Source organism: Phoenix dactylifera, chromosome 11 (assembly GCF_009389715.1).
Source record: "Phoenix dactylifera cultivar Barhee BC4 chromosome 11, palm_55x_up_171113_PBpolish2nd_filt_p, whole genome shotgun sequence".
NCBI lineage: Eukaryota > Viridiplantae > Streptophyta > Magnoliopsida > Arecales > Arecaceae > Phoenix > Phoenix dactylifera.
This window is the reverse complement of record NC_052402.1, coordinates 8,587,964-8,600,388: the sequence shown is the minus strand read 5'-3', so window position 1 is coordinate 8,600,388 and position 12,425 is coordinate 8,587,964. Positions and strand designations below refer to the sequence as shown.

The following is a 12,425-nucleotide window of genomic DNA, read 5'->3' as shown; positions in this document are numbered from 1 at the left end:
CCTCACCCCTCAGCCCCTTCTGAATCCAACTGATGATTGTGGCTGAGTCGCCTTCCAAAACAATCGAGCCAGCCTGCAAAGCCTGCCTCGCATATCGAAGCCCGGCCCAGGCAGCTCGTAACTCTGCCCCGGGGACCGATATGCCGAACAGTCGACATCCCCCTGCTGCCACGACTCTGGAGTGCAGGTCCCGTATCACAAAGCCCGCACCACCTCGCGCGCCTCCATCCAAAACCGATCCATCGAAGTTGACCTTGAGGAAACTCGGAGGTGGGGGTTCCCAGGTGAAGAATACCATCTGAGAAGCTGCCGAGGCAGAAAGAGAACCCCAGGTGTCCCGAGCTATCAGAGGTCCATCTGAAGAGGATCTGATCTCCAAAGCCTGTACGTGCGCTAGCTCCACCACGAACCTCGGTGACACCCTGCGCTCACCGAGGGTACGAGCGTTCCTTGCCAGCCAGATCTGATGTGCTGTGCAAGTCGCTCGAATAGCCTCCTGACATGTCCGAGGGCGGACCAACCACTGCTGCATCGTCTGTAAAAACTGAGGCCTCCCATGCCAGACCTCCTGCGGGAACCCTGCCCACTGCCATGCCGACCTCGCCCACGTACACTGGAAAAGCACGTGGTCGACCGACTCCTCCACACTGCATGTCCCGCACTCCGCAGGGATCTCACATCCTCGCCTACTCAGCACTGCTCTCGTCGGGAGACGATCCCACGCCACCTTCCATAGGAAGAGTGCAGTCCTCGGGTGAAGCCCTGACCTCCAGATCCAAGTGTAGTCCGGCCCTGGCTCATGCTCCTGCTGGATAACACCGGCGAGATCTCCCAATCGGACCCTGGATCGGCAGGAAGTGCCCCAAACCCTAACATCAGGCCCCCCGTAGCCTGGCACCGGAAGAGACCGGATCCTCTCAGCTAGATGTCCCCCGAACAGCTGACGTAACCTGACATCATCCCATGCTGACTCTCCTGGGGCCAGAAGATCAAAAACCCGCAGCCCCTCCGCCGCCGCAGCATCAATCATGGTCGGCCAGCACCTAAATGGGACAGTGTCCACCCATGGGTCCGCAGTCACATCAATACTCCGCCCATCGCCTACTGTCCACCTGGTATGTGCCGACACCGTCGGCAGATACCTCCCAATCTCACGCCACATGAAGGAAACTCGCCGCCTACTCCATGCCATCTCTGAGCCGTCACGTCCATATCTGGCAGCCATGATTTCAATATTGAACTTTGGACACGTAATTGTTTCGAATAAAGCCTCTTTAGAAAAAGGATATTTTATCTTAACCTGTTCTAGTCCCCTTATGAAACTTACATTATTGGATTAGCCACACACTTCACATATTTCTAGCAACTCACATAGCATCATCAAATGATACAAATCTTGGATAAGAATCTAGAATGCACTATAATGCCCTTATTTTTGATACTTTTCTCTGCCAATTCTAGGATTCCTTGAACAATGTGATAGCTCACACCGGGTAAATCATAAATAAACACTTCTTTTTCCTAATTGATGCACCTCAATTAGGAAACCTCTTCAATGAGGATACCTCTTGAATGTGATATCTCACATTGCACAAATTATAAATAAACACTTCTATTTCCTAATTGATGCATCTTGGTATTACAAACATGGACAAACTAGGAGGAACCTCTTAAATAATTTCAATCAATATTTTATAGTACCGATGCATATCATCCCGTACGAAGTATACTATACTAAATCAAAACTCGGTACTGGGTGTGAATGGAGTGTTCATATGGCCAAACTGACTCCTATATCGGACGAACAAACCTTGCATTGAGCGTACCAACACTGTACTAATATGGCACAAGATCTAGTATCAAGATTGCGAACCTTGATTTCAATATTGAACCTTAGAAATATAATAATTCTGAATAAAGTCTCTTCAGAAAGAGGATATTTGGTCTCATGTTAGCCTATTCTAGTCCTCTTATGAAACTTACATTATTAGATTAGCCATGCACTTCATAAATTTCTAGCAACTCACATGGCATCATCAAATGATACAAATCTTGGACACAAATCTATAATGCACTACAATGCCCTTATTGATGATCTTTTCTTCGTCGACATCCAGTATTCCTTGAACAATATGATATCTCACACAAGGCAAATCGTAAATAAACACTTTTCCTAATAGATGCACCTCAAATTTTACAAAAAGAAAGATTAAATAGCAGTATACAAAGAAAAGGATTTTGCTCCTTTTAGTGTGCCTATATTTATTTCTAGAGCAATGTCACCATGATAGACATCATATTTAATAAACAAGCTTCACAACTTCACCATCTAAACAAAAATCATCACATGTTTGGTGTTCTCCACAAGCCATGACATTATAATCCCTTCCAAATAGGGATGCTCTAAGGGCTGTTATATCGCAATGCTTGTCATCACACCACTATTTGCATCCAATAAAAACTTGAAAAGTTTATAGAAGTTTCACTACTAATTCGTGATTTTGTTATAGATTTAAACTTTGGAGCCCAGAAAATGTGATATAACCTAACAATTTAGGATGAGGCTACCGGAGTAGTTAAATTCCAAAATTTTGCCTAGATGATGGCATTAATATTTTTTTTGTTCTCCAATTGATCACAAAAGCAGGTTGCTTCTCATTTAGAAAATCTTGTTCGGTTCCTTATTCCAAATGGTCAAAAACGATCAACTTCACTAATGAGATCCAAATCATTTCCCTAATATTACAGCCTTGATATATTTTTACTAACAGGATAGGACTTCAATAAGTTGGCCACCGTAGAATATGTAAGCATTTTGAGACTAGCAAATAACATTTTTCTTTAGCTCTTTGTGGAAGAAAAAGAATCAAACATTAGGGGCTCGTTTGATTCGCAGGAAAAGAAAGAAAAAAAATGTGGTCAACAAAAAAATAATGAAATGCCTCTCGTTTGGTTAGAATTTTCAAAGAAGAGATATGAAAAAGTTGTATTTCCATAAGAATATAATTCTCATAATTGACTGAAAAGTTTTTTTCTATGAGAAAAATGTGAAAGTTACTTTTCCATGAGCAGGAAATCACTCCATTTTTATTTTTTTCCAAAAAACCCTTTAGCATTAAAGAGGTATTAAATACCTAATTTTAATTAAGGATGTCATAGAAATTACACATAACTTTTTAAGAAAAGTGGATGGTCAACCAAACATAAGCATTTTGGAAATCTATCACATTCCTATGGTCAACCAAATATGCCAAAAGTATTTTTCCAGGCATGCTCTTCCTAGGAATCTACTTTTCAGAAATCATATTCCTAGAAAGGAAAATTCTTTCCGCGAACCAAAACGAGCCCTAAGAGAGGGAAAGCTAAATATAAAGACACAATAAGCAAGAGAGAGCAAGAAAACCAGCATTGTTTCCCACTTTGTGAGAATTAGGAATTGTAAGTCCCAATAAATTAAATCAGAAACACTAGTAGAAGGAAAAGGCAGAAAACTAATATCCATTTAAAGATTTGAATGTGTTTATCAAAGTCACATGAAAATTATAATCAAACACATCCTCGAAGTTCGTAGCAGCATTTGCAGGCTGAACAATGATTACACTATGTTTAAAGTTCAGGCATTTCCTACTATCAAAAAATCATACTGCGTAAATAGACTCAGATGATTCTTGACTTCTAGAAAAGGAAAACAGAAGTCTTGCCAGAATGATCAGATTCCAAAGCCAAAGAGTGCTCTTATCTTGTTAAAGATGAGCTGTCTCCATCCCCTCTCGGTGTTCTCCACCACTGTAGCATTCCCATACCTGCAAGAGTGTCTAGCTACTAAGTTCAAACAAACAAACATACAGATAGCAATAAATCAATAGTTTGCATTATCTTAGTTGCTTCTTTTTTTTTTTTTGGCTGAAACAAAAGGGGGTAGGGGGAGGAAGGGACAAGCCCACCCCCACGTAGCAGCCTCCATTGGGCTCCCACCCGCCAGAAGAACGTTCGATGCGGGTTGACACCAAAGCTACCAGTAGACCAATAAATGCTCCTAGACCCCAAATCCAAGCAGTGTCACCACATTTTAATCGACGCGCGGGACGATTCGAACTTCAAACCCTGCGGTTCGAAGACTACGCCCAGTTCCACTGAGCTACCACCTTGGTAGCAGTTTCTGTTTTTTTATAAAATGGAAAAAAAACCCTTACTTGTCCTCCTCTGGCACCTCAGTCTGCGTCAGTTTTACAATGGTGACTCCTTGCTCCGGCTCATCAAATATGAGCCGCACCTGCATTCCAAGAATAGAAACCAATGAAAAGATCCAATTAGCAAGAACCGGTTCGGTTGAAAGAAAAAATAAAGAAAAGGGATTCAAGATCGTTGATGTACACACCGTCGAATGGATCCCTTCAGCCCAGCTCCCAGACCTCCATTTCTGAACAATAAGCTTCCCGTCCTGCAATTCCTCGTTCACTCCAGTGATCGAGCCATCAAAGAGACTGAATTGCCCTCCAACCTCCTTGCTGATCCTTGCATTGCTCTGAGTGAATCCCTTCCACCGGTTCTCGTCCATCAAGATCTCATACAGATCGCACGCCCTACAATTAAACTTCTCCGTCAGAGTTATCGTCCTGAAGCCCTCCTTCACCTTATTCTCCTTCTTTGCCGCCGCCGCCGCATTCCCTGAAGCAGGAGCCGCCGGGAAAGCCTTTCTACCCGCCGCCGGGGCCTTCCCGGCGTCTGACGGCGCCTTCTTGACCTCGATCTCGTCCTTCACCGGCCCGCCCGTCGCCATTGCTTGAACGTAAGCCCGGATCTTCTCGAGCACCAGCGGCTTTCCCTTGGCGATGAAGATGTCCTTGATCCGGCGGCCGACGGGGCCGTCGTCGTCGCGGACGGTGATCTTGACCTCGGGGTCCTCCCCGGCGTTCTCATCTGCGAGGTAGGGGACCTCGAGGGAGCCGGAGACCTTGAGGAGCGAGGGGCCGTCGGCAGAGTCGCGGGCCTCGCCCTCCCAGGAGAGGGAGAGGGAGAGCTCGTACCCAGGGATGATCTTGCCCTTGCGGACGTTGACGTAGGCCTCGCCGTCGACGCGGTCGACGGTCTTGGTGCGGATGGCGAGGCCGCCCTCGTCGTCGAGGATGGTGAGGTTGGAGAGGAGGGAGGAGAGGAGGGAGCGCGACCACTCAAAGCAGTCCCGCTCCACCCAATGCCAGTTGTGGACGTTTGTGCCGTCCGGCCGGTCCTCCACAATCCACCGCTTGTCGCCCTCGCCGAACTTCGCCATGGCCGCTAGCTTGCTAGGATTTCGACGGAGTCGCTAAGAGAGCAAGAATTTGGCACAGAACGACGAAGGCCAGGTGTTCGATAAAAAAATCGAAAGGAATAGGAGAGGAGAAGGGAGAAAATATGAGGATGGAGGCGGGGGGTTTGGGGGGAAGTGGGGAGGAGGAATTCTGGATGCTTCGGTTCAGAAAAGACTGGAGAATGCGGTGTTTTTTTTATGATAAAAGGGCGTGAGCTAAAGTGGTCTTAATGCTTCCAAAGCAAAAAAAAAAAAAAAAAAAAAAAAAAAAAAAAAAAGTGGTCTTAATGCTTTCTGGACGTCCGTGTAGAAATTCTTGTATGTGGGAATACGGATCCACCGTCAATTTCGGTACGTCGATCGCTAGGAGCTACTTTCGGAACCTACTTGACTGTTGTTTTATAATTTTTTATAACGAAAAAAAACATATTTGAAAAGCCAAAATAAGAAAATGTTTTACAATACTTTTTTAATGATAAATGTTAGGCATGTAGCTGCCGGTGATCATTAGATGGAGGATACGTGATGTGAGATACACCACGAATTACAGTATCGATTTTATGTCGTCCATCTCGTAGATATCTATTGATCAAGGATATCGTAGCCATTGTTTTCATTAATGAGAAAAAAGACAACTTTTGATTGGAAAAACAGTGAGATAGAAGAGGCGGGCAAGAGGAAAAAAAAAAGAACTTCTTTGGTATATTAAATAGGGATGGAGGTAACAAGGTAGCAGTCATTGGGGATCGAAGAAAAAAAATAAATCTCTATTGTTGATACGCCATTTGATTTTATGGCTCAAAAAAATTACTTTTAATAATAATAATAATAATAATAAATACTTCTTTATTTTCATAAATTATGAAAGTTATTTTTAAAAATAAAAAATAAAAATAAGCAAACCAAATATGTCTCTTGCATCATATTTCATATTTTTACTTTTAAAAATAAAAAGGGGAAAAGGTGATACCCAATAGAGCCTAATATAAGTCAATTACAATTAAAATATAAAATAAAAACAATTTAAATTAATATTTATTTAAAATATTGTTTTACTGGAAATAAATAATTTATATTGTAATGGATTATTCTGTAAAAGTCTATTATGTGTATTGGCAAATAATGAGATGCACACCAATAAAAAATCTTCACAAGAACAGGTGTATAAGTCATTAAATTATATTAACATAAAAATAAAATTAAATAAATATAATAACCATGAAAGAGGTCAATTAAGATATCAATTGCATACATTAAATACAAAACAAAATTATAAGCAATATGAAATGTTTAATCCATTATTTGCTAGTATATATACAGTACCAATAATCCATTATAATATATATTACTTAATATTTTTAGTTAAATAATATTTTTAAATAAGTCATAAAAGTCAAAAAAAAAGAAAACATATATAAGAAAATAAAAATATAAAATAATGATATGAAGCAAAAGATAAAATATAAAAATTATAAAAATTAGACAAATTTGGATAAACTTTGAAAAATCTAATTTAATGACCATTTAAATATTGTAGCAGCTCTTCTTAGAGGTTCTTTATATCAAATGAACCATAGTGATCATTTTTAAAAATTGGTGTTATCCCTTAGCTAAACATTCAAAATTAATATAAAGTTGATTTCATTCTCACATACATATATATATATATATATATATATATATATAGTTAAATTAAATATTACAATGAAATTGTTCTTAATTTTTCCTTGCATTCCTTCATTTACATCCAAACAATATAATTGAAATTGTAATCCGGATTCCAAATCTTTCATTCCCATTTTTTTCTATTCTCTTGATGCAGGTAACATTCAACTTTCTAAAGTCACCATTAATGCATTAGTGCCTGCTCCACTAACACAGTTCTTTTCTTTCTTCTTCATCAACTTTTCTTCTTAATTACTTGGAAACGAAAGGAGGGATCAGATGATCTCGGCCGTCCATGCCTCTATTCCTATTGGCGAAGACAAAAGAAAAGCTTCCTCGCGGGAAATTGGGAACGGGCACCCAGGCCTAGTGCGCCCCCGCCTCCGTGGACGGTGGGTTCGGATGACCACCGGTAGGAATCCTCCGCGGTTCAAGAGAACGGCGAGGAAGCTCGGCAAGAAGGCCACGGCGATCAAGGCGGGAGCCACCGGCGGCGGCGTCCGAGTCGGAATCACAGCGCCGCCCACCGCTCCACCGCCTCCGGGGGCGAGTCTCGTTACCCGACCTCGTTCTCTCCCGGCCCCGGCGGCGATTTTGCCGCAAGATTTCTTTTTAGTTGACTCCCTCGACCTCGCCCGTCGCCTCCTCGGCAAGTTCCTTCGACGAGACGAAGTTGTTCTCCAAATCACCGAGGTATATCTCTCTCGTTCACCCCTGTTACGAAACCCTAATTGCTTTCTGAGCTAATAGTGGAAGAAAAAGTTTCGATTTTTCTATTGATTAGGCCTTCGATGCTTCTGAATTCTGAATTGTAGGTGGAGGCCTACAGGCCGGATGATTCGGCATGCCATGGTCGATTCGGCATTACAACGCGGACAGCACCAGTTGTAAGTTCTAATTTTCCCCTCATGTTCTATTTACCTGTAAAATTATCATAATATTTTTTAGAGATCATTCTTACTGTATTTAAATATATAACATATAATCTAATTCAGCTTTCTCCAAAAAAAAATCCTTCTTTTCTTAAACTTTTCTTAAGTTTCTGTTATGCTTCTCCAAAAGAACTTCTTTTTTGATGTTTAAGTTGTATGTTTAGATTTTAATGAATGGATGGGTGTTTTGGTGGGGTAGTTTGGGCCGGGAGGGCATGCGTATGTGTATCTGTGCTATGGCCTCCACGTGATGCTCAACATTGTGGCGGATAAGCAAGGAGTGGGTGCTGCAGTTTTGATTCGCTCGTGTTCTCCTGTCAGTGGTACGTGGAAACGTAATTGTGTCAAGTAGTTTCAACATTCTGAATTCACTTGAATGTGTCAAAATTCCATTCTTCATGGGTTTTTAAGCAACACTCACCAAATGTTTCTCTTCATGATTGTTCTGTGGACAATGTGTTAATAATATATGTGGTGTTGTATGCTAGTGAACTATAAATGCAATGGTGATTAAAATCTTTGGAATCTTAAATAAAAAAGATAACTGTATGCATATGTAACAAGCTTCTTTCCAATTAGTGGAACTTGTCTCTACAGATCTTTTTAAACCATTGTACTCCTATGGTAATCATATTCTCCCTTGCTGCATGATGGTTTAACACATCACTTTCTATAAACATGTTTGCTGTTTTTCCTTGAACATCTCATATCAGCTTTTGATCTATCTTCTTGGCTGAAGGCGGATTTTGCTGCTTCAGAGATAGCCATCTTCATAAACTCATCTTCCAACTGCCCATCTTTATAAATCCATCCTCCAACTGCCTACTAGTGCGGTGCTTGGATGAAGTCATCATTCAGGATAAGGAGGATAAATGCACTTTCCAGTTCCTATAATGAGCATGAGGAGTTTGTGGATTCGGGAATCGTTTTTCTTTTCTTTTAACATTGTGTGATAATTATGATATTTGTGCCATGTAATCATCCTATCCTTCAGCCAGAATCTTTGGAGGATTTAACTAGTTTCTGCAGCACTTAATATTAGGAGAACCAACATTTTTTTGGAAGTAAATTCTTTGAAATTTTACTCTATTTGGTTGGGAAGGAACAATAGGACATGTAACAGAATCAGGAGGACTATAGAAACTTCCAAATGTTACTCCAGATTTTTAGTGAGCTCTTGGTGCTGTTGGCTGGAATAATTTGGAAGAGTTCAAAGATCTTGGCTGATGTCCCAAGTATGTTCTTCTGTTCGTCTTGGTTTGGCTATCCTGCCTCCTCCTTGTCCTCCTCCCTCTCTCCCTCACTCTTTATCGCATGCGTGAGTGGATGTGGGTGTCTATGCATGTTGGCCTCTCTGTTCGAGCTTCTATGTTTCTTTCTTGCTCATATCACTTATTAAATACTTGGTCGCATTGCCATTTTTCCATTTTCATTTGTAACCTATAACTTCATGGGTTTATACCATCAGTCCTCTCAATGAAATAATTTTGATCTTTGTTCATCATGGTTATCAGAACCTGTTGATCACTTTCTTACCAGGTACTTCCTTGTATCCCTCTTCTTGTTATGTAACATGGTGTGCACTTGCGAAAGAAGAACTTGAATAAATTGAATTGTCATTCCACTCTTGTGCTGTTGAATTCGAAGAAAGCCCTTGGATAAATGTTGTTTAATACCACTTGACCTTTGACTTTATCATGCTTGATTTTTGGAAAGCACTGACAGTTTAATTTAGAGTTTTAGATTCTCAGTGCAATTAAAAAGGTAAAATTGAAAATTTCATGTACACATAAAGAACTACTATATATTGAGAATCACACAACATTCCTCTGCTAATATCTTTATTATTTGAAATTCCTTTTTTTAATTCTTTATGTATTCCCTCTTCATCATCTGTAAAAGTTATCGTTCATTGACATTCATTCAGAAACTAAGAATCCGTTTCTTTTGTCGAAGTATTCAGTTATTTCCTTAGTTGAATATAACCTAAAATTCCTGTTTTCCTGAGAAAGGGTGGTGAAGCTTGAAAAGATCTTGGCTTTTTGTTTCTTCAAAAAAGCTAAACAATTTCAAATTTTTCCAGAATGCATTCTTCTCTCTGTAAGCTCCATTTTTTTCTCAAAACCTTAATTATGCACAACACCTATCAACAAATATCTTAATAAATTCTTTCATAATTTGGAGACTATTTTGTGAGCTTCACAATAGGATAATTTTGTTTAGATCTAACCTTGTTAAGTTATATGCCCTTCTATGAACAGCTTTGATGATTGTCTGTGTTGAATCACTGTTATATGGTTCTTGTAAAAATTGAGCATATAGTTAGTTATCACAACAGATTCCCTATCAATAATACCGTTATGTTTGATATGGCACATATGACTCAAATGGTGCCTTCAGTTGTTTGAGTCAGCAGTTCACTGCTAATTGGGGAGATCACTTTTGACACCATCATGAACTGCAGGTTTGGAAACCATTCAGGAACGTCGAGGTCAGATGACTGACAAGCCTGTCCTACTGACTGGGCCAGGAAAAGTTAGTAATTCACCCTCAATATATTTTACCATCTTTTTTTTTTCTGTTTTTACTATATGTCATTAACTTAGTTTTTGCCATCAAGTCTGTTTTTTCTGTTTTTGCCAAAGATCAAAATTTAGTAAATCTTGAGGGAATTATGACTTTTGGAAGTGTTCCTATTGGAGACTGTAATGGCTGGTCATCAAAGGGGGCCTGTTTTATGATTATGGATCATTTGTGATTTATAAACTTTCATATGTGAATGAAAGTAATGAATTAATAATCCAACTTTATATTTTTTTTCTAAAATAAGTTCACATTTGTATCTTAGTTGTTGGTGGTATGCTTGTTAGTTGTAGATTTTTTTTTATAATTTATTTGAATGCCATTTTTAGGCTCTAGCTAAAAACAGAAGATCCTCTAAAATTTTATTCTGCTATTCTGTTTTGTGCTAGGGCAGTATTCTTTGTTTGAGATAACTCCTGTGACTTAAGATGTTCATCAAAATTCTGAACAAGCACATTCACCTGTCGCAGCTGCCAACCAAGCTCTGCGCTGTGGAGTATTTAGTCCCTTACACAATTGTGATGTTAAGTTTACCCTCAGAGCTGTTCATTCTCATGAGCCTGCACTATTTTAAGATGCAACCTTCTCAGACCATGAGTAACAAGCCCTGTGCAGTTATCATGTATTTTCTCATGCAAAATAAAATACGTTTTGAGCATCTAATGCAGATACACAGAGAAAAAAGGTAAAATTATATTTGAAACATTTAGCACATTGCCACGACCTCAAGGAGGTCTATAACTACCGATTCCAGGTTATCTAAGTTGTAACTACAAATGTTGTTGACTGGAATTTCTTATAGTTGGTACATCTGTAAGATTTTTCTTAGAAGGGTGAATACAGAGAGAAAGGAGAGGGAAATAAAAGAAAATCAGGAACATAAGGAATTATTTGCCTTCTCTTTGCTGCATGACTGGTTAGTTGGGTGGCAAATATGTAGTTGTGAATTAGCTGCAAAACTTCTAACATCCGACAGCTTCGACAATTCAAAAGCAATCTCTCCCTCCCCCTCTCTCACTTTCTCATGCCGTGGGTTGTTAATATTATTAGATGGGGTCGAAAAAGAGCCATCATTTAAGTTACTTTCCACACTCAGTTCTTAAAAGAGCAATAGGTCTGACTTTCCTAAATGTTATGTGTTTATTTTTATCGCTAGGTTGGTCAGGCACTTGGCATTACGACTGCTTGGTCAAGCCATCCTCTCTACACCCCTGGTAAGAGCGGCGGGTTTGCAATAATAAATCTCTTATCGATGCATATTAGTCAGTGTTCCTTCAACTTTTGTTGCATTATTTCGTTTCCAGGGGGATTGGAAGTATTAGATGGACCTGAGCCGGAGAAAATTTTGATCGGTCCACGCGTTGGCATTGAATATGCATTGCCTGAGCATGTCGGTGCTCCATGGAGGTTTGCCATTGCTGGTAGTCCCTGGATAAGTGCCCCTAAGAACACTCTCAGGCCACCATGATAGCAAGAGACTGCAGCATAAGCTTCTTTGAGAATGTTTCTCGGCTTTTTGTGATCTTCTTTTACAACCTACACTGCAGTCTTATTGTTTATTCTGTATGGAGGCCATGAGTATCTTAGAAGTATGTTCGGGAACAATATGAAACACTTGCATTCTAATGATAGAAATGAGCTGATCTTATTCGACAGCAATGAGTTTGGTGCTGAAAATACTTATTTCTTTATGTTTTAAAAAACCATGTTCAAAATTAATAGCAAGGCGATACTTTGTTGAAGTGGTCTTTGTTGAGGGTGCATCTAAAAGTTGGCGAGTTTTATTGGAGATTTATCTGAAGCATAATCTATAAGTTTTTTGTGCATGAGCGTATTAAAAAAAGAAAAAGTAACCGTCGCCTGAGAGATTCGAACTCTCGCGGGGAAACCCCATGTACTTAGCAGGCACACGCCTTAACCACTCGGCCAAAGCGACATTGCTCTTTTTGTCTTGC

General features: G+C 40.0%; 2 protein-coding genes and 1 non-coding gene across 3 annotated transcripts; 1 reads left to right on the top strand and 2 right to left on the bottom strand.

Annotated features, from left to right (window-relative positions):
* Positions 1–3,471: 3,471 nt before the first annotated feature.
* On the bottom strand, positions 3,472–5,471 carry LOC103706821 (activator of 90 kDa heat shock protein ATPase homolog). Its single transcript, XM_039131484.1, has 3 exons — positions 4,379–5,471; positions 4,194–4,273; positions 3,472–3,803 (listed from the first exon to the last, which is right to left on the bottom strand). Exons 1-3 carry the CDS (start codon positions 5,270–5,272, stop codon positions 3,710–3,712), a joined length of 1,068 nt encoding a protein of 355 aa, XP_038987412.1. The 5' UTR covers positions 5,273–5,471; the 3' UTR covers positions 3,472–3,709.
* A 1,831-nt stretch (positions 5,472–7,302) lies between these two features.
* LOC120112362 (DNA-3-methyladenine glycosylase-like) lies at positions 7,303–12,129 on the top strand. The gene is made up of 6 exons (XM_039131483.1): positions 7,303–7,648; positions 7,771–7,842; positions 8,087–8,210; positions 10,352–10,422; positions 11,627–11,684; positions 11,775–12,129. The coding sequence occupies exons 1-6, from the start codon at positions 7,358–7,360 to the stop codon at positions 11,936–11,938; spliced, it is 780 nt and encodes a 259-aa protein (XP_038987411.1). The 5' UTR covers positions 7,303–7,357; the 3' UTR covers positions 11,939–12,129.
* Positions 12,130–12,324: 195 nt separating this feature from the next.
* Positions 12,325–12,406, bottom strand: TRNAS-GCU. The gene has a single exon. It is a non-coding gene; the product is annotated as a tRNA-Ser (tRNA).
* Between the last annotated feature and the right edge of the window lie 19 nt (positions 12,407–12,425).